This window comes from Larus michahellis, chromosome 2 (genome assembly GCF_964199755.1).
Source record: "Larus michahellis chromosome 2, bLarMic1.1, whole genome shotgun sequence".
In the NCBI taxonomy this organism is placed as follows: domain Eukaryota; kingdom Metazoa; phylum Chordata; class Aves; order Charadriiformes; family Laridae; genus Larus; species Larus michahellis.
In genome coordinates, this window is record NC_133897.1 from 60,095,103 (window position 1) to 60,117,383 (window position 22,281).

Consider the following 22,281-nt stretch of genomic DNA (forward strand, 5'->3'; position numbering starts at 1 on the left):
TTTCCAGGGTACTTGGAGCTTCAAGGCTTGCTTGGAGCCCTCTGGAAAGCTGCTATTGAAACTCATGGGGAGTTAGGCCAAAGATTGGGTCTAATTTGCCAGTTTTTAATAAATATGGACTTGGGGTAAATTCTAATAATGAATTCTGGAGAAGAAAAAATCTAGTTGTTGTCATTTTTGTCCTCTTTCTCCTTCTCTGTGACATCTAACTTTTTACAAAATATATATAGGTAATTTTACATAGATGGTGACTATAATCATGCTGCTATTTTCTCAGAATTTAATGCCTTCTCAATATCAAGCTTTGCTTGTTCTGAAGCAGAACATTCACTATTTGCTCATCATCAGCATCATGCATGGCCTTGTCTGCAGTTCCACCGCTGTTCTTATGTGCCAGAAAGAAGAGCTCTTAAAACATGCAAACGCAAATCCCTACCTTGAAGACAGGGACTGGGTTGCAAATCCAAATTTAGCTAGAACAGAAGATGAATACAAGAAATATAACAATGCACGCTGTTTATTATAAGGAAATAAAAAACAGTGTTTATCCATGCCAATATCAGGAAAAGATTGCTTTAATTAGTGGAGCCCTATATGAGGACTGGATTCTCTTTTGTTAGAGGGCCCTACCTAATACAGAGTGTAAGCGATCCTTGCCCGAAGCAGCTTGAAGTGCAAAGTGTTTAATCATCCAAGACTTCTGTATGTACATAACTTTTTTTCAGTGTGACTTGACCCACCCAGTGCTATGGTATTATTTGCTCTGTGTAAAGTTAAATGTTTTACTGCCTGTACACATTACAGTCTTTATCTACAATGATAAAATGGACAAACAGAGGAAGACAAACAAAAAATGGAAACCACCATTGATGTTCTACTTAAGCATTATGGTAACTAACAGTGCAGGTAGATTTATGCAGTTTAGAAGTTTGGGTCTTTTATATTGTTTTCTAGGGTACTGCAGAAAATGGATGCCCATATTTTCTCTGAAGTGCAGTGAATGAATGATCTCAGTATTTCAAAGTTTTCCTTTTTGTCTTGATTTATCTTTTATGTAGAGGAATGACAAGCAATGTCTTGGAAAATAGCAAGGTATCAAACAGTATTGATTTCAGGCTATTGCAGTGACCTAGAAAGTGTTATTTCTCATTGAAAGATTAGGTTGTTTTTTTCTCATACAAATAAGCCGATTCCAACTCTTAAGAATGTTTCAGGTTATTATTACATAATTATTTAAAAAGTCATTTTTTTGGTTTCTTTGATGAAAGGCTATAGAAATTTTCTACAATTAGATAAAGTAATCCCTTGAATTATAACTACCACAAATCCCAAGTCTTCTATCTATAGCTTTTCATAGTTTGTTTTCTAATGAAATTTCTGACTAAGGATCCTCTCCTCCTTTCATTCATGTCATTGAAACCTTTTGTTACTGATTTGAAAAGGCTAGAAAACTAGTCTTACTGCAGTGCTGGTTTTTGGGGGTTTGTTTTTTTTTTTTTTAAATTGTGATTTGAAGTAGGGAATGATGAACAAGTGTGACTAAAACAAGAATGGATTCTTCTAGTGCAAATTAATCTTTCCAGTTTCAGTCATGAAGGAACAGATGAAGAGTAAAGTACCAAATATTTCAAAAGAAAGGAGATTTCTAACTGAAATGGGACAGACATTTAAAAAAAGCATCAGTATGTCCCTTCTTATAGATTTGTAAGCTCAGTAGCGTATGACAGTTCAGATGATAAAAATCTAAAATCTGTAAGCCTACCCCAGCTTTGCTACTTACTGATAATTTATCAGGGGGGAATGATAAGAAAGTAAGGCTAACTCATCACGTAGGCTTTCTTAGTATACACTAAATGGGAGCCAGCTCACTCAACTTCGAATAGAGGGCTGAAATGTATAATTAAGTAAAAGTAAGAAATTATTCATGAAATTTTGCAAAAATAGACCAACATTGCCTTGAATTCTTTATACTTCTAGAAATATATTAAGTGCTATCTTTTGCATGTGTCATTTAAAGATATGCTATATTTTTCTTATTGTTTTCAATAGAATTACCCTGTATAATCAAATCCAATAAAAACATGAAAGCTATTGGGGTTTTCATAATTTAAAAAACTAAATCTTTGAACTTCAACTCTTGTAAAGATGCTAATGCTATTTGTTAGCTATTTTCTTGATTTGGTGAAAAATCATGAAAAGGTTAAATTTTTACAAGTTCTTAGCATTCTGAATATAATTTTATGTCTTCTGCATCACCGAGTGTGTTTTTCAGCAACAGGCTCATTACACATTGTTTGGTCAGTCTGCAGTAGGAACAGATCAAATGACTTTCTGGAGCTTGTTTTGAAACTGGCTGGCTTTGCTGAGTAGGACTTTTAGGCTTTTCTGCACGAGAAAGTTTCTTGGATGCACAGAGATATGTGGGCCATGTGCTCAATGTTGACTTCACTGTTGCTGAACTTGCAGTTCTCTGAGATCTACTATCTAAGGTTCATGTACAGTCATTCTTGCTCATGTTGAAATTAGTTGCCCTGTTTATAGTGTAAAGTGCTATACAGTATAAATAAAAGTATGCAGGGACTCTCTTGGTTAATGTCACCAAGTCAATTATTTTGACTGCTGAGTGGGTGAATATGTTTGATCGTGTCAAATGTTGGAATGGCATAAAAATTAAAAGAGGAAGCAGATATTGTCCGCCATTGCATTCATTGCACCTCTCCTACCAAAGAACCCCATAAATACTCCTTACCTGTTTAATGAAAGTAAACTATATTATATGCATATGCTCAATTTCTTCTAAAGACTTTGTACTTCTAATATCTTTGTAATAATTTGTAACTCGCATTGATTTCATAGTGGCATTTGGCTTAAAAGGCAGTACCTGAAGTAAGACAGAGTATCATATAAAAACCCCGTGTATCCAATGCCTTTTTTCTGACATAATAAAGAGTGCAAAATAAAGCATCTAATGCAATCCAGAATATAGTCTGTAACCATTAAAAATAAACAGTTTACACCAAGGTGTGAAGTATACTACTGTGAATAGCATTTATTCAACAAATCTAATATACCATTGCAGTTTCAGTACAAAGTAATGCTTACTGAAAACTACTAGCATGCTGTCATTTTGCTCATTCCTTAAAGATAATTTGTTGTTCCGTCGTAATATCTTGGCCATAAAAGTAAATGTATGTTGAAAATAATGCCATATTGTGGAAATCAGGTTTGATTTCCAAATTCACCACTCCTTTAAGAAGGCAAAATGTGTTAAATATTTTATTTGTCAGGAACTCTTCTGTTCCCAGCCAAATATCAAACCACTTTTTCATTCCAGTGAAGAAGCTGGTATTATTCAGCAAAATATTTAATGGTATGCTGAGCTATGAGCACATACACATTTCTGGGAATTTGAGATTTTTGTACACTTTTAGAGTGAATGGAGATGCAAACGTGCTTAAATTCCTTCGATGAATTCAGGGCCTTTACAAGGATCTCACAGCAGGGAAATTTTTATATAATCCAACTTTTTCATAACTTAGAGCGTGCACCTGAAAAAAAGGACTTTTATTAATCCTTGAATCAATAGAGGTTACACATATCAGAAGCAAAATGAACAAAGTAATCACCACGCCAAATTACACAGCTTGGTGAATCAAAGGGGAAGAGGAAACTTTTAATTGATCCCCACAGGCTGTTTCTGGTGAATGGCTGATGCCTCCCCAGACTGATCACCGTTCCTTTCCCATGCTGGTCTGCTAAGCAGAACATTTAGCTATAACCCAATGTCCTTCTCCTTCGTCTTTTTGACTATTTATTTATTTACTTGCTTGGAAAAACCAGAAGGCAAATGTGAAACTGAGACAGAGAATTAGGTCAAGAAACCAATGGGATAATACTGTTTGCTGCTGTCTGCAATATTAACTAAAAGTCTTGTCTCTCACTTATTAGGAATGGTTATAGGGCAGTCTGTCTTGCAGTACTTGTTTCCATCTCCTGGCCTAGGTGTGACTATTGTGTCACATATCTCTAACTTTTGCCAGGCATGATGTGAAGAATGTTTTCCTTGTCTTCTTAAATCAAATAAATGGGAAACTGAATGTTAGCACTCATTTTTTCCAAACCCTTCAATGGATTTGTAGGTGAAGACGTTCTGAAACCTAATTGCAATGTACAGTGAATGAGTATATTTATTGGTTAAAGAAGGCCAAAGTCTCATTTCAGTAATATGAATAAAAGCAAAAAATTATATCATGTAATCATTAAAAGTTTTGTCTTTTAAAAGTGCGTAACAAAATCTCCTGTTTTAGTGTAAATCTCGTGCATAAGTAAAAGATGTGAAAACCATAATGTCTATTTCAGCCTTCTTACAGCTATCCTTTTTCAGCAGTTGCATTGCTGAAGGACATTTTATTGATGGATTTATCAGCTCTGACTTTCATAATAACTTTTGAATGTTCACATTTGAACCTTACTTATTCTGGAGCCACCAAATGATCTTTTTACAAAGGTGGTTTCTGTACAGGGGCAGCTTCTTATGCTTTGTGTGCCATCAGTCTCAGATATGCCAATTGGACAGGGATGTTTGGATAGGGAGAGAAAGTGGCGTCTCTGCTACTACGACGTGTATGCAGAGCTAGCTGTTCCAAGTGCCTTGCATGGTAGTCCTGAAGAAACTACATTCTATTTTTAAATGACCACTTGTCATTCTCTGCAAAAACAGAGCTCGTTTGAATTTGGGAATGCGTGGGAACACTTTTCCCTGGAAGTGCTTTTAGTAAAGGTGTTTTGGTTTGTTTTGTTTGGTGGGGTTTTTTTTTTGTTTGTTTGTGGTTGTTGTTTTAACCATTCCCTACCCCTGTACTATCCTGTTTATAGTGCTAGGTATAATTACCTGTAATGCGGAGATAAAGCACCTGTTGTGAATCTTAAAAAATTTGAGAAATTAGATGTTATTGCCATAGTGCTACACTTTTAATTACAATGAAAGGCAACCACTTATGACATCAAATGTTCCCATTGACATCGGAACATTAAAATGTTCTATGACCTGCAAATATTAACACCTGTAGGAGCTGAATGAGTTTTACAATTGTCTAAGACTGAGGCAATGCTGCCGCCTAATGATGGGAGTATATAAGATGCAGTAAAGCAGAGTTTCTTGCTTGGCAATCGGGCTATGTTTATGTCAGTAGTTGAAGTCTGTAAGTGAAATTAAAAGCAACAAAAATTGGCCCATGGACTAAACTATGTGATTTCATGGTGTGCCAGGCCATTTATTTGCTTCAAACTTATAATAAAAGCAAAAAAAAAACCCCACCATGTAATCACTTTGAGTCTGTAAAGTTTTTGTTTTCTGTGTCTTAACATTTGCTATGAATATAAAGAGAATGATTCTTCACTTTTTCTCTGTATTGATAGATTTTTTTGGTGTTTTGTGTATTTCCTAATACTTATCATTATGATAAATATATCATTATAATATCTATTCTAGCATTTTCGTCATTCTCTGCAGTATCCACCTGCAATTTTCCCCTTAATATTTTTTATTTCAGAAGAATAAGAAATTGCATTAATGTCTTAATATTACATTTATCTATGCATCATTGGCCTTCTTTATTTAGAACAGTTCAATGTAGTCTAGTGGCTGAGAAGAATATTGTTAATAGTATTACTATCAAGTTAATTCATAGACCCATAAAGAGCAATAATACTTCTGTGAGGCATCTGCCATTGTAATCTGTGACAGCTTGTACACCCAGCAGATCAAGACTGGATCCAGCCGCTGCAGTACCTGCTCCTTTTTCAGTTCTTCTAGTAGATCTTTCAATTTGTGCACTATAGTGAAACACAGGAAAGCTTGCTCTTATTTCCTCCTGTTGTATCTATATTATCTCTTTAATGTGAAATGCTATTGAAAAGGCATGAAAAATCCAAAGATTGTTATTGATTTGTGCCAACTTACTCTGACAAAGGATTTCATGGCAAATTGGTCAACCCTTGAACAATTATAATTTGGCAAAAACTAATAAACTGTAATTAAGGCATTATAAAGGCATTTATTTGTTAGTAGGCAGCCCATTAGATCATTATAATTATATCATAAAATGATTAAGGCAACAGAGTCAATGCATTTGAAGCCTGTGCTAAAGATGCATTTTTTAAAAAAAATATGCAATCATATTTCTCTTGTATACGTTCAGGTTTTTTTTTGTTATTATACTCCTCTCAGCTGGGCTACCTTCCAGCTATCAGCATCTTCACAATGTGTTCACTTCAAAGCGAGTGTTTGAGGTCTAAATCTCTCTGTTCTGTTTCAACCCAACAGGTGCAGGAGGTTGGTCTCCATCAGACAGCGATCATTACCAATGGCTGCAGGTGGATTTTGGGAACAGGAAGCAGATCAGTGCCATTGCGACTCAAGGCAGGTATAGCAGTTCTGACTGGGTCACTCAGTATCGGATGCTCTATAGTGATACAGGGAGAAACTGGAAACCGTACCACCAGGATGGAAATATCTGGGTAAGTGATTGGTGTAAAATGGAAGTGTATGCTGTAACGATGTTGACTGTGTTTTTAGGAACCCTGCACCTCGTGCAACTTTTCAGTGTTGTTTTTGCGAGGACAGAACAGAGCTTAGCTCAGAACATATTTCAACAAGAACAATTTGCAGTATCTATATTTGCTGAATAAATATAAGGGAAAAAAAAGTAGTTTTGAAAATTCGACTCTTAAAAATAACATTTTGGAAGGTAATTTGTTCTTTGTGTGTATATGTGCTGGGGAGCATTTTTATCATGTATATATTGTTTTCCATGTAGGTGCTACAGGGATATTTATGCTATAATAATTTTAGCAGAAAGCATATAATTTGGGTTTGTATTTTACATTTATCATGGATAAGCTCTAATTTAATTCTTGCTGAAAACAGTAGCCTTCCATTTTGCAGAAAAAAAACGGTAGCTATTACTTAACATGCCTATCCTCATAGCAGCTTTTTGAGATGACTTATCTTTTTCAAAAGTATACTTTGAAAACAGCAAAATGCTATCATTCTTTCTGAAACCAAATTAAACTGATTAGCTATTATGCCTCGTCAGAAAAACATTGTCAAAGCAGACAAGATTTAACATCGTGCTATTTTAGAGTCACGTTTTTGCCAGGTGCTTCTTTTATTAAAGTCTGTTAGTAAAAATGAATGTCAAATATAGAGCACAAGGTGAATGGTTTTATCTGTATAAGAAAAACTCACTTAACATGTGGAGTACATAGAAGCAGTCATTTTTTATTAGAGTATTGATTTATTGAATAAGCCTTTTCCATGTGCCGGATAGGATTCTGAAAGTGGGAGAAATGAAAGTCGGGGGACAGACAGGAGTGAAGAGAAAAACATGAGTTGCTGCTTTAGATTCCTTAGAACTTGGTGATAGGAGTGTTGTTCATCAGGGTTAGGGGGCACTTGTGCCTAAGCTTGATCAATATAAAAAGTTTCTCTTTTAAGGCCGCTTATGTATATAAAATACTTACAGCGTTTAGTGTTTATATTATATTAGATGTAGAAAAGCTTCTCTGGTAACTACTATTGAAATAATGAAGAACTTGTCTTAGGAGAATGGGAAAGGGCTATGCAGCTGGCTGAGTGAACAATATGAATAGCAGGACAGGTAGGCTGAGGAAAAACCTGTTCTTATTACCTTGAAGGGAAGATCTTAGTTGATTTAGTCACAGCTGTGACTGTTTGTTTCCAAAGTGGCCCACCTTTCTGAGGGTTTTGTAGAAAGTCTTTATTCTTACATTGTTTCTTAATACAGAAATACTGAAAGCTTCTTCGTGAAAGAACACTTCATTTTTCTCTTTATTAGCAATTATGTATGATTGATGAATTCAGGGGGAATACTGTTGGTCTGTTATTGATCATCAATATCACTTGCAAAAACAGGGGAGGAGATACACAGAAGCCCGATACGTCTATTTGGAACGCTAAGTCTTTGGGATATACTTAGCAAGCTGTTCACTGCAGTACTCCTGCTGTTCATGTTCTGCAATTTTAATCCCACGCTAGAAAAGCAGTTTAAAAAAAAAAAAAAAAAAACCAACCACAACCAACAACTACAAACTACCCTATCCCGGCTTTCTTTTTAAGAATAAAGCTGAGCTACTAGCAAAAAAACCCTGAAACAACCTAGGAGTCTTGACTCTACTTCTAACATGCCTAAACCAGTGTTGTTTCTGTTGTTAAATGACATCTGAACCTCGGTTTAATCTTGAAAACCCTGTGCTTATTAGCTATTAGTAAGTCTTAAACATAATAAGTTCCCAAGGCAGGGGAGGTGCCTGAGCATAGAGCAATACTGTTGTACTATTGTAGTACTGTTACGAGAAGACAGAATTCCCTGATGTGGATTTCCCAGGATTCCCTGGGGTGGCGCAGAATTCCCCATCGCATCTTCCTCTTAGTGTCACTTTTTACAAGAAATTAAAAGCAGCAGAAGCTGTGAGGGCCAGAGCAGACCATATCAGCCAAGTATCTGCCACTGGCAATTTAAACTCAGAAAGTCAGATTGTTCCTGACTGTGGTGATCTGAAAAACCTCAGTTGATTCCAGTGCCCTTAGAAATCCTTTTTGGAAGTATTTACTGTTTCCCTTTGGATTTGTACCTTTTAGAAGTTTTATTCCCAAGAGGAAAGGGCTATATAGCCTTTGATTAATGTCTCTCTTCCATCATCCCCATGCTTGAGTGTCATTGATTCCTGACAACAGTAAATTTAAAATTAAAGGAGAAAGCAAAGAAAAAGAGGAAAATAGGAGTGCAGAGTTCAACAATATTTAATACTGAAACAGTTATGATATCAAATGATACAGCCAGAGGATGAGATATGAGAAATAGAATGAAATAAAAATAAAGCTTGCTGGAGGAGTTGGAGAAACAGCAAAGGAGAAATAATTTCCAACAAAGATCTAGTTAAGAACAAACCATGATAATCTGGATAAAATGCTGAAGTGACCCCCTTCTGTATGCATTAGTCAGGGAGGAAAAAAGTTCTATAATTATCTCCTAAGTAGGAGAGAAATCAAAAGGCTCTCAGGAAATCTGTGATGGGGAAAGTGCTTTCAAGGTGAATTTAGAGCAAGCTTCCCAGTTCTGTGAAATAGATTTTCTGACCCCACCCCTCCTGGGCTTTCGGATATTTTCAATTTCCATGAATTTTAATAAGATGAGTGAATGTGGCCTCTTTCCATAAAATGCCTAGCAACTAGAGAATTTTGATCACCTCTCCTACCTTCACTCTTGTAGTCTGAGATTCTAATTTTGATAGGTCATGAGGTTTCCCTTCATACGTCAATCCACTGGGGCGTTTTGTGTACACAATATACCTTTGTTTTGGTATAGATGCTCATTTTGGTTTCTACATCAATGCCATCTGTCTGTTTGCCTAAAGAATACATACCAGACGTGATTCTCCATATAATACTATTTCCTGACTCAGATATAGATGGGGTAAATGCCTTACACTAAGCATAATGCAAATATGCCCTATAGGTATAATAAGAAAATGCTAACATCTTATGAAAAAATTGGGACTCAAATGATAAGTACCAATAGCGGAGCTGAGCACCTCTAAGTAAGATGCAGGCCTTTCCTAAAGGAAATTGGAAGATGCTTGGTACAATTGAAGAGGTCTTATGAGGTATCATCTTTTAACATTTGCTTACTCCAGTAGAACTTGTGATAAGCTCTCATCCATCTCATTTTCTTATTCTTGGGGATATCAAAGTCAGGGTGATGAAGGAGAAAGTGTTACTATAATTATGAGTTTAAAAAAAAAATATTGATGGGAAAGGTGGAGTGCAGACCCTTTGCACATAACCTCCAAATTATATTCTGTGACTCTTATCTTCAGCCTCTGAACATCAATGGAGTTACAAAGATGGAAGTGAAAGCAGATTTTGCTTTTTTACAGAAAATTTAGCCCTGGACGGAGTGGCTGCTGCTTCAGTTGAAAGCAGTTATGTTTTTCTGGTTTTGTTGTTTTTCGTTCAGTTTAATTAAACTTAAAGTGAATTATGTATAAAACGTGCTTTTGTAGTATTTTTATTACTGAAAAGATATTGAGTGATTACATAGCTTTCATTATGAAGAATTATTTTTGCAAAGGAATTTAATTTATCTATTTACCTACTGGCTTTAAACACTTTTTGTTTTTCTTTTAATACTGCTCATTCTGTTCCTTTTTTAGATGAAATAATCAGAAATCCAGTGTGTTAACTGTAAAATGAATGTTGCATTTCTCTGGGCACTGAGGAGCAGCTTACTGTTTGAAAAATGCAGTCTCTTCATTTACATGATTCGCCTTTGTCTCGAAGGAAGGAAGTTGGTGCAGCACGGTAGATTTAGCTTGCACAGGAAAATGAGCTCTCAGCACTTCAGAGTATTTTGACATGGTGTTGAGACAAAATTCATTGTGAAACGAAGTAATAGTGAGTTGTATTATTAACTGTTTCAAGTTCTTCAATACTTCAAATGTTTAATACTCTTGGGTGTCTTTGGAATACCAACCATCAGACAGACCAAAAGTAACATTTAATGTCTAGGTAGATATAAGGCGATCATCTGCAGCTCTACCTAGCTGAAATTATGCGGGAGCCATCTGCTCAGTGTTTCTGTTCATCCTGACATGCTAATTCTGGTTAGATTATTCGGAGAAAAATCTGCAAGCCTCATCACATTCCCAGTTCCTTCCACCTGCCCAACAGAGCATCATTTATTGCTAACCAAGGACTTACTACACGCGTCTTAGAATACAATGATTTGTGTATAGCAGCCACAACTGAAGAAGAATAAATTCTAGCATGCACTCACTCTGCTAGGACAAGAATTATTTGCTTTGTAAAAACTGTCACTGCTTTTTCCCTGAGAGCCAACTTATTTCCATGACCCTAAACTAAACAACGTTAATGAAGTATGCAACGAAAGAGGTCTTGAGTTTGATACTGCTGCTCTCCTCTTTTTTGTGATTACTCCATGAGATCTTGAGTGGAAACTTATATCGTAGAAAGAGTTCCTAGGGTAATGGGCTTATGGGCCTGGGTTCTTTTGCCTTTTTTTATAATTTTTTTTTTAAAGTGCTTCTGATGAATTAAATTATCTTCTTAAACCAATTTAGTTTATATGATATTATTCTGACTTGCAGTTATGGGAACATTTAAAAAATATGAAATGTGATTAGAATGGTCTGTGACTTGCCATTTCTTGTTGCTACTAGAATATCAGATACTGTGCAGACCTATTTAAACCTGACAAAGTGGTTTGATATATTAGTCAGTGCAAAAGTTTTGACTAGTGTTTATAGCAAGGCCCTGAAGTCTTTTGGGAATGTTGTGAATTTATTGTTGTTTTCTATTTAAGGATGCCCTGACCTATCCTGTCTGGAAGGATTTTTATGTCTGGTATCTTGCTGTCTCCATAGCGATGCCTGCAAGGTGACCAGTGTCATTTTTACTGGCTCTTAATTCTCCAGGTATTTTATTACTAGAAACACCTTTTTTAAATGTTAACTTTCCTTTCCTGTGGGGAAAAAAAAAAATCTCATTTTTCCCCTGCAATCTCTTGAGTGCCTTTTATTAATTTCATTATGCCTTAGCTTGCCTGGATGTTATGTCTCTGAGTCCCTGTCTCCCATGGCTTTATCTTATAAAGATTACTCCATTCACTTGCAACAGCCAATATCGCTTTTATGGGTGTATTGAGCGAATGAGGTGTTGTAACTCCCACCGAAGTCAATATGTCTCCGCGCTTGGTGCATGTTGCTAACCTATACATTGAGGGCCCATGACTGAAAGGGTATGGATACAGGAAAATATTTCTTTTGCTGTAGTGAAGCTAAACTCTTTTATAGATCTATGTAACAGTCTCTGCTTGCTGTTACGTCAAAAAATGTAAGTGTTGATAGGACACCTTTAGAAATTCAGGCAGTTGCTGACAAGGAATTTTTGGAAACCCTGAAGAAAAGTACTTTACAGATAAACATCAATGCTATCCTGATGAAACCCGTTTCCTAATCTCCTCTTCTCTGCGTGGAATCTGTTAAGAAAAATTGTATGAACTTTTAATGCATTTAGAGAAACACGCTTGGGGTTATCTGGAATATCATGGCAAAATATGTCTATGCCAAATGCTGTCACAGCCACAGACTGTATTTGTGTTAAAATGACAGAAGATCTGATGGCCTTTTAAATGTTGGAATACTAAGATTAACACCAAATTGGGATAAACCATAATGCTAGTTTGAAATCCTGGCTTTTCTGAAAAACTAAAATAGATACTTACAGGACTCTAACTAGTAATATATTTCACATATGAAGCTATGGCCTGATTATAAGATCTTATAAACATATTTTTGTTTAGAATTATTGAAATTGCATATTTTGTGCAGGAAAAAAAAATCTTTTATGTTATTTTTAGCAGAAACATGGATTCATGAGTTTGCTTATAATTTTAAATAACATTTTTTAAGGGAAAGATACACTGACATTTTGGAAATGGTTTTGATCAGATGGAAAGTTACGATTTTTTTTTTCACTGCAAGCTACTCATCCTGTAGCAATACAGAAAGATTCTCTAGAGAAAGATTCTATAATTGTATTAGGCTATCTCCAGAGGCACAAACAGAACTATTTTAATCTATCACAGAGTATGCCAAGTAGACACAAGACAAAATTCCTCCTCATGCGCTGGCAGACAGTGTCTCCCTCTATTCTGTAGAAGCCATTAACTAAAAACCAAATTGGGCTAACATATTAGAGGTTTGCACTGTAGTCTGCTAGAGCGTTTCCATTCTAAAGGATTATTTTCTAATCTGTTGTTCTTAGCCTGCAGACTTCTTGTCTGTTTAAGTTAAACCATCAAATCTTAAACACAGGTATCTGAAGTCAGGCACCTAAATCAGACGGCTTGGTTTTCAAATACTTTAGAGTGTCATCATTCAGTAATGAATACAATGTGCAGGTCCTTAAGCGAGCCTGCAAGAGTGCATTGCGTACTTAACCGTAGAATCATAGAATGTGTTGGGTTGGAAGGGACCTTTAAAGGTCATCTAGTCCAACCCCCCTGCAGTAAGCAGGGACATCTTTAACAAGATCAGATGATCAGATTTAATCAGCTCAGCAATGACAACAGTTGTAGTCATGGCTGAATGGCACCACGACTCAGCTAACAAATCTTTCTAAGATGCAGGTTTTGTAGCTTATGCATAGCACCAAGCAAGAACCACACTGGCTGTTGCACTGGGCTCGCAGAACAGTAATGCTTCTGATTCTCAGCTGGTATGTACAGACCTGAGTCGAGTGCATCAAATAGGCTCTTAGAACTCCTAGCATAGTTATGTAGGTTGTCCTCAATCTGTTCTAGAAAGCCTGAACACTTGCTTAGGTGACTGAACCAGAGCTGAGTTTTCAAAGGTTTTGAATTTGTACAGGTTCTCTATAGACACACGTTTGAACGTTTAGATTAAGATCTACTGAATAAAGTGGACTGTAGCGATTTCCTTGCTGCTTGTCAGCCCTCTTGTTTGGCTACCGTGTATGAATATATTGAGTAATTTATGTGGCTTATATTATAGCATAAGGCCAGCATATGATCAAAAATCTGCTGTATGGCACTCCTGATCTTTTATTGCAGATAGATACTGATTTTTATATTTTATCGTCTGTTGAATAAAAAGTGGACCTATCATAGTGTATCTAATGTTTCATTTGATAAAAGCATGGTTAGAAATAGAAATTCTAGTGATCCCCACAGATTAAAAAAAAAATAATACAGTAATCATTATACAGATATTTGACATGCCCTAAGTTAAATTAGAAAATGTGGAGTTAGGAATCATGACTTGTGCCCATTCACTTAGCCATCAGGTTGCATTATGTTAAAATACTTCTTCAATGTATTTGACATACATACTACACTTCTATGCATAGCTGTCTATAGCACTGTCAAAAAGCTGATCTGCCAAGGACTTCCTTAGTTATTTCCTATTTTTTCCCCCATGAGGGTGATGAAACTCTAGAACAGATTGCCCGGAGAGGTTGTGAGGGCACTGAACCAAATGACCTGCAGAAGTTCCTTCCAGCCTGTGATTCTGGATGGTGTCTGAGGTTTGCCCAAACTGCCAACTGTTGAAATGAAGAGGCAAATCAACCCCAATATATTCTGTTCTTCCTCTCTTTGACGCATGTGGCTGTCATTTCTGTCTGCAATTTATAGCTGGCTTCAGTTTCTTTAGTGAGATGCATCATAGAATATCTCTAAATGTTATGAAACTTCAGATGTTAGTTCTAACTTCAAGGCAAACCCCATCCATAGCACCAGTAACCTAATTGTAGTTCAACATTTCCCTCTTAATAGTGCATTTGCAAAATGATTTAAGTTCTGATCCAGTAAACGCTCCTGTGCCTAACTTCAAATGGTGAAATTAAAGTATTAAGACTAAGTGTTTAAAATTGAGTATAGACAGTCAGGGAGTGTGTTCAAGTGTGTCAGTACAGTACTTGGAAAAAAGGAGTGATGGTTTTACTGAAAGTCTTTGGGAAGTACCATACTACAGGTAATAAAAACCTTACTTAAATGTTAGGCAGGTGTAAAGCAGGAAATGTTCTCATCTTTCATTTGCTTGGCACTGGTAAAAGTGAAAATGTGCACAAAGCTCATCAAAAAGAAGAAAGAATCAAAGGCATTTTGCTGTATTAATTCTGTTGCCTATGAGGTCTGGTATACAGAAAGCATAGCTTTTCAAAGGTTGCCTCTTGGCTCATTAGGCCTTAACTTCCCAGTGAAGATGAGCGTAATTACTTAGGAGCAAGTAATGGTTGAATCCACAAACATTCACTTCCATGCAAATTTTCAGGCTTGTGCACCTGTGGAATTTTACCTTTTAGCCTGTGGTTCTGCCTGGAGATTGGTACTTATTGACTGAGAGACTGAGCTTTGCACAGAAAAAAGTGAGATAATGCACCGTGGGAGGTTGACAATTTAAGACCGAACCCTGCCAATAAACTTGTAAGTGCCTGACTTCAAAATCAACACAGTTACTCAAGTAAGATTATGCAAAAGTATTTACTTGCACCTGTGGTCTGAAGCCCCCTTACCACTAGAAAGTGGAATTTTTCCTTCATGAAAATCACTTTCTGTTCTTTTTCCTAGAATTTAAAAATAAATTAAAAAAAAAAAAGTAAAAAAGAAAAAAAACCCCCACATTTCTTTAGTAGTGTATAAACTCCAGCTTCAGAGCAGAAGTGCATTTTAAGAGGGAATTTGACAAAGCTGCTGCTGACGCACTACATGTCTGTGGCTGTATAGATAAATTCAGTTTGAGGGCTCTTAATCTGAACCTTTATGAGCAATAAATTCACATTACAATATGAAAATGTTAGGCTCAGGCCAAGAAAACTCCTATGTGTTATTTCATAAATTTTATTCTTGTCTTGGATTTTGTTTTTTAAATATCCCTCAACTGCTTAAGATAGGTAGAGAATAGTATATTGCTTAATGACATAGACCCTATTCAGAAAGGTATATAAGGAAGCCCTTAACTTTTAGCTGGAACTGAATTCTTGTTGGATTCAATAAATTAAATATGTGCTTAATGCTTTCTGGAAAAGTCTTGGGTTTGTATCATCATACAGTCTGTATTCTGTGGTATTTTACAATATTTTTTTTAAATAACATAATTTAGGAACGGTAATATTTCTCACTACCTTTTATAGTGTATGTGTTTACGCGCACAGATTATGAGTTAGTCTTTACTAAAAACTGGTTTAGTAATGTGAATGAAAGTAAAAAAAAATAAAAAAATAAAAAAACCCCAAACAGAACCTTCTGAGTTGTAGTACCCCAGTGTTAGACACCACAGTTCTGTTCAGGTGAGGAATTACTGTGGATTAATAGTGCTGTAACTCTAATGTCTTGTAGACAAATAGAGGAAAACTTTAATTTGTTTCCAGTCTCTCAAATGTGTCTATCACATTGGTTTGTTTTATGTACATAAATTTAACTAAAATGACATAATATAAACTTACAAAGCTATAGTAGGATTTGCATTTGTGCTGTTGCAGGCAAAAGTGGTTCATATTGATCTTTAAAACCTGATGTAGAAGCATTCCTCCTAACACTGCTTGTCTGCAGCACAAAATACGCAACAGAGGAGTAAGTCTTGGCTATTAAAGCAATAAAGGCACAGTGAGGGCTAAGTCTTGCGTTAGCTGTAGCATAAACTAGTTTGCGTTAGCTTGGTAGTACCCTTACCAACAGTGATCAGCTGACAATGATAATTCTTCTCTTTTAATATTGAACACAAAAGTCACTGACTATGCTGAACGCTGAGTTGTGTTAAACGCTCATTTTAATTAGCATGTTTTCCGATGTGCTTAGCTAAAGTTAAATAAGCGCTTGGTGGGCATCTGTCTGTGCATTCATCCTAAAGAGACTACCCACAGGAAGAAATTCTTTCGGTTTGGAGGAATAGTTGCACCGTCACGATGATAGGTAGTAGAAGTGTCAAAATAATTGTTTTGCAGACTGTTTTTCAAAGTATTATTCCAACTTTGCCTTACAAAATCAGCAATCGAAATTATCCCTAAGACAAACTGCAAGGTATTAATAGATCTCTTGCTCTCAGGTCCGTTCTCTGAAAATGCTAGAAGCAAGCTTATACAATGAATCACCGTGATCCTGCAGGTAGATTATTTTCATGCTAAGGCCATAAACTAAGTAGATTATAGGAAGAAGTGACTTTAAAAAAAAAATAGGAAAGAGTATAATGCAAAAAACAATGACACACAAACTTCTGTCAAAATCCAGCCAATCGCTTGTACAAAACTTCTTGTACTGAGTGATTTGCTGGGCAAAGTCCTTTAAAACTTAAAAACATTGAAAGTGGCTGGGGAAGGGGATAAGGAAGAAAAATACTCTCTTCACCTCATCACTTACGTGACCTTAGTTATTTCATTCTTTCGAAATATTTAGGAGAATGAGACCAGTGACTTTGTTCCCTACACTGTGTTACAATATTTAGACAGTGAGTTATGAAAAAAGTTGATGCCAGCTGAGGATAGATTCAGTCTTTTTTTTTTTTTTGAAGTTTTCAGCTTTATTGGTCCATATCATAGATTTACTGGAAACTGAGTACAGTTTTGTACACATACTTTTCCTGTTCCCATCAAGTCAGCCTCCTTAATTCATGATAGATTTTACCAGAGAGACAGAAGCAAGGGAGGAGAGGAGAGGGAGAGCACTGTTGGACAAACATATTCAAGATAAGCCTCTTTAAAGCAGCGTTTTCAAAGGCATAAAGAGTTCATATTCATAAATCAGGTAACTCCCAGTGCTCCAAGAAATAAGGCAAAGCTGCTGACGTGGCACTGTTGTTAAGTTTCCATAGAGGAAAAAAGTTCAAATGCAATCGGGAGCAACTGTAACACGAACTTAAGGCTTTTGAGACTTGATTATGATTATGTTACGCTTGGGCTTTTTTTTTTTTTTTTAAGTATAAAAAGATGGGACAGAGGTTCTGCAGCAGAGGTTAGGGACTGGCTTAATATTTACTTAATAATGGAATAGTAAAGGCAGAAGTCAAACTCTCTCTGTGTAGGGGAAGGGGGGAAAAGAAAGAACACATCACATTGTACCGTGTTAGACAACAAGACCATGAGAATTCTGCAGATATTAAATGGCTAAACATTTACGATGTCCAATATTTTTAAAAAAATGAGGGAGATAATTGTTAGCTTAAGGGGAAAGGAGGGAGGGGAAGCCCTGTCAACCTCCAGTATTTCATCAGTGGAAATAAGCCAGGAAAGAGAGAATTTCCAGTGCATGAGAGCACATGCTAATGACAGACCTTAAGATGAACTCTGTAAGAGATTTTTGGCATGGGCAGGCTGTCTGTGTCAGGTAAAATTAAAAAAATAAAAAAAAGAAGTTTAGCTGTGAATTAAGTAGTTCAATGACAAGAGTTCAATTTTGACTATCTCTCTAGGCAACCTATTGATTAGATCTTTTCCGCATGTTTCACTCAAGTGTGTGACTAGTGGAGTGTCTTTATTATTGCTTTTGTTGTTTAGCATGAATTCCTGACAGACACGTTAGTTAGAACCGCTTTCAGATTCTTTATTCTATCATTATTTTCAAGATTAGGTGGATAGAAAACTATTAAATGCTGCTACCTCCATTTATGCAGACCCAAAGGTTGCTTATTCTTTCTGCAAGAGGCATGGGTCAGAATAAACTCCTCTAGCGGGTGGTAGCTCCAGTCTAGATATTGTTTCACTTCATGAGAGACTTCCATTGAACAGCAAGCGCGCCAAGAGCTCCATAATAAAGACGCTCCCTGGACATGACATGGTGATTAAACAACATCCCTGTTGTCATTTTAGGACTTTGAAAGATGACTTATCCTGGTATAGTTTGCCACTAGAAATGCTAGAATCCTGTTTATGTTATAGCTAGATTTGCAGTGAAAAGGTGTTCTTTGTTTTAGGAATTCTTGAGGACATAAAAACTAATTCATGGCTTCCTAGCCCTCGCACATATAACTTCTTTCACATGTCTAAACTGTCTGATATGTGTGAGAAATATCTTGGGAGCAAAGGGAGAGATAAATACATAACCTGCTGATTCTTAGCATCTTTGGCTAATGTATTAAAACTGGTGAATTAACATATCTGTTATAAATCCTTTGACATACTATGCATTGGAGAGGAAGAAGTTCTTGTAATATAAAGGTGCAGACTCCCTTCTGCCCACTAGTACTGTAGTTGTAAAAGCTGTAAAATCCAAAATTATTGTGATCTAATAGTATATAAGCAAATACTGTTGTCACAGTTCAGTTTGAAGGCTAAAAGCTTCAGTCTTTGGAATCAGATTTAAAAACTTATTAATTTCTGAATAAGGGATATAGCCATTAATATTGTAGTTAGAGTGCACAATTTCTATTTATCTGAGGATTGCAAATTGTGTAAAATGGCTTTACTGAAAAACTACTTATCATATATGTATTGTACAAGTACAATGAATGTTAAAAAGCTGCAGAGATGCATATGCTACAGGAACATCAAATTTCTGTCCTATTAGTAACACAAAAAAATGTGCAATGGCATTCAAAGCAATTACTTAACGTCAATAGCCTGCTGATAAAGGTAATACAAAACTATCCTTTCCACAACTTGTATTGCTACTTTAAAGTACAGCACTGGGGGAACATTATAGGTGTCAACATAGACCCAGTCCCTGAAAGTGTCAGAGCCAGCAGAGCATTAGCGGGCGGATTGCTCTCCGTGAAGAGATGCTTAAGAGGAAAGCATGAATTCCTCTTCTGAAAAATGCCTGACCTACAAAGGTACGGTAAAATTGTCAGAGGTAAACGATGCTCACTGCTTCTTTCTGAACAAGGCATCTGCATAATACCATCCTTTTCTTTTAATCTGTGGGGTTTTTTAATCTTCAGTAATTAGCAGTGTCTGCAAGACACTGCCACTCATTCTGCTCTCAGCACAGTTTTCTTTCCACTACAGTAGAAACCATCTCTCCTTGAAGTACAGTGGTGTTCTTGCACACCGTAGAGCCACAGTCTCCTATCAATAAAATCCGCCCTTGATTTTTCCCCTAGTTTGATTCCACTTTCCTACTGTTGTCAAAAGAAATTACGTTGGGTGTAACGTACCTGAGTACAATGTAATGGATTCAGTTTACTGCTAACATTATTTTCTTTTCTTGTGGCAATTTTCATTGGCTTTTCTCAGTGTTTTTTGGTATTCTCTCTGTGTTGAAGGTGGCGAGAACCTTGAATTAGTTTGTAGGGTTTTTGACTCTTCAGAAGTTTTGAAAGACACCTTTTGCACAGGGACAGGAACACACAAAGAAAGTGAGGTCAGAAATCATAGGCAATTTTGTTTTAGTGTTCTGGTGTTCCTAGTCCGAATACAAGGGAATACTACTTTTTTTTTGTTTGTTCGGGTTTTTTCTTATTTAATTTATTTCGGCATTAAATTGTAGTAAGGTACTTTTAGGTAGAGAAGTTTAAATTTTGAGTTTTATGGGGACATTTACTGAATATTCGTATTTCGTAAACCCATGAGCTCTTAGTTGCTCCAAAGTGTGGTTGTACAGACTAAGATAAGCAACATCTAATCAGAATGAGCCTTAAGCCTTGAAGCACTTAAAGGGTGAAGCAGGAATCTAGTAGTGCATAAATGGTCCAGTGTGATACTTAAAAGGGTCTATTCTCTTTCTATAAATTTTATTGTAAAATAACTTTTTTTTTTTGCAAATAATGGCATTAATACGCTGAACCTGGTGCATCATGGAGTATGGTTCCGCATGAAAAGCTTCTCATCTGTTTAAAAACCTCTGTGTGTGGTAGACAGAGAAAGTAAATATCATGGCTATGGATTACTAAACCTTAAAAGAAATAGACCTGTAGGATCAGTGGCAGAGTCAGGGAAATGTAATAGAGATTTCAGTTCTCTGCACTGTGATAATATTTCTTATGGGTAGACAATGTGTAATGGCATTGGTACTAAAGAGGGTTTCCTGGTGCTAGTTAGCATTGTCTCTCTGCTCGTTGTTGAGAGCTGAAGCCCAAAGAACTATATGTTGTCATGTGAACCAGAAAAAAAAAGTATTTTAAGTATTCTAGAAGATTTTAGAAATACTTATATAGGAGATACAGTTTTCTGATGTAGTGTTTGTAAAGATGGATGTCTTGCGTATTTGTTACACCAATACTGCAAAGCTTTGCTATACAAAAAAGGTAATATTTTAAAAGTTTTATGTGCAAGAAATGGTGGTTACTTCTGTCATTTTGGAAAATGATCATCTCCATAGTAAGCTCTCTTCGTGAGCTACGTAAGAATTTAGTCACGAGGTCTGAAGTTTGAGATGAATGCAAATATGAATATTTGAATGCAAATATAAAGCCCAGACTTATATTAGAAATCAGCTTTAGATGTAGGAACAGTTCTCCAGAGTGACACTTATCTTCCTGAACCATGACATTATCTTTTTGTTCCTCCAGTTTCTTGCATTACTCACACTACTTATCTTTTAGCTCATTCAAGAAATAAGTCTGGGGGTTAACGCTCAGCAAGTCATTAAGTGACTAGTGTGTAACAAATGTATTGCAGAAAAAATAATTTTGTGTTATCAACTACAAATTATACGGAAATGCCTAATGCAAAAAGTAAGTTACAAGGGCAGTTCAGCTTTCAGAAGGGTTTACTGCGTGACCTGGAAATCTTCTTATTGTTTTAACTTAGCTTTTAGCACAAGTTCTTCTTAGAGCACAAGTTCTTCTTAGAGTGAGAAACAAAGATGCATAATTTGTTTCTCCCACTCTCTGCTTTTCGTATCAACATATGCTGATTGTACTCTTCATTGTATATTATTGCCTCCTCCTTTCCCTTGTCTCCATCATGCAATCATAGTCAGTTTTTGCTTGGTCCACATTGAGCAGGCTGTATTAGAGCTGGCTCAGCTTCTACGTGAATGTAGTCACAGAGCTTATGGGTAACAGCTGCCTCTTTTCCACCCATATCAGGCCACGTCTGATCTTCTTCCATCATATCCCCTTGCCAGACAGTCTCTGATCAAATCACAGCAGCACTGATACATCTGCTCAAAATGGTAGACATCCTTCCCAATTCACCCTCACGCTCACACATTTTAGCTGAAACTTTAAAGGGCAAGGAAAATTCAGTCAATGACCAATCTCGATGTGCTAAAGGTTTGAAAAAGTCATAAGTAACACAAAATTGGGTGTTAAGAAGCTTGTTAACTGAGCATATAGACCTGCCTTGGATTACTTTTTTTTTTCCCTCTCTAATGATAAATTCCTATCATCCCTCCACATCTTAAAGTGACAGGACCATGAGACCTGATACAGTCTTGTCTCATATAGTCGTTGTAATTAGTGTCATTGTCGTACATGTGAACCATCATTCTTAGTTTATGTACCACTGTTGTTTTTAATGCGCTAATGATCTGTGTGCACTCGTCACTCAGAATGCTGAACAGCAAAGGCTGTAGCTCAAGCTATTTGTTTCAGAGGAGTTTAACCTGCAGAGAGTGTTACCTCTGTGCTACTGTATCACCAGACACTTCTCATAATGATGTTGCTCTGATAATCTTATGTTAGGACCAGCTCATTTGCTGAGGACAAGATGACTTATAAAGTCACAAACTAATTCCCTGGCAGCAGAAGCAGCAGCAATAGCTGAAGCTGTAGGAAAGTGTT

The 22,281-nt window shown here is 36.3% G+C and overlaps 1 protein-coding gene across 1 annotated transcript in view; it reads left to right on the forward strand.

Annotated features, from left to right (window-relative positions):
• The window catches only part of CNTNAP2 (contactin associated protein 2), a 1,161,641-nt gene that overhangs the window by 381,618 nt on the left and 757,742 nt on the right, over nucleotides 1-22,281 (forward strand). Inside the window, exon 3 of the mRNA XM_074575643.1 lies at nucleotides 6,326-6,519. Within this exon, the coding sequence (XP_074431744.1) occupies nucleotides 6,326-6,519 (194 nt within the window). The remainder of the gene's footprint in view (nucleotides 1-6,325; nucleotides 6,520-22,281) is intronic.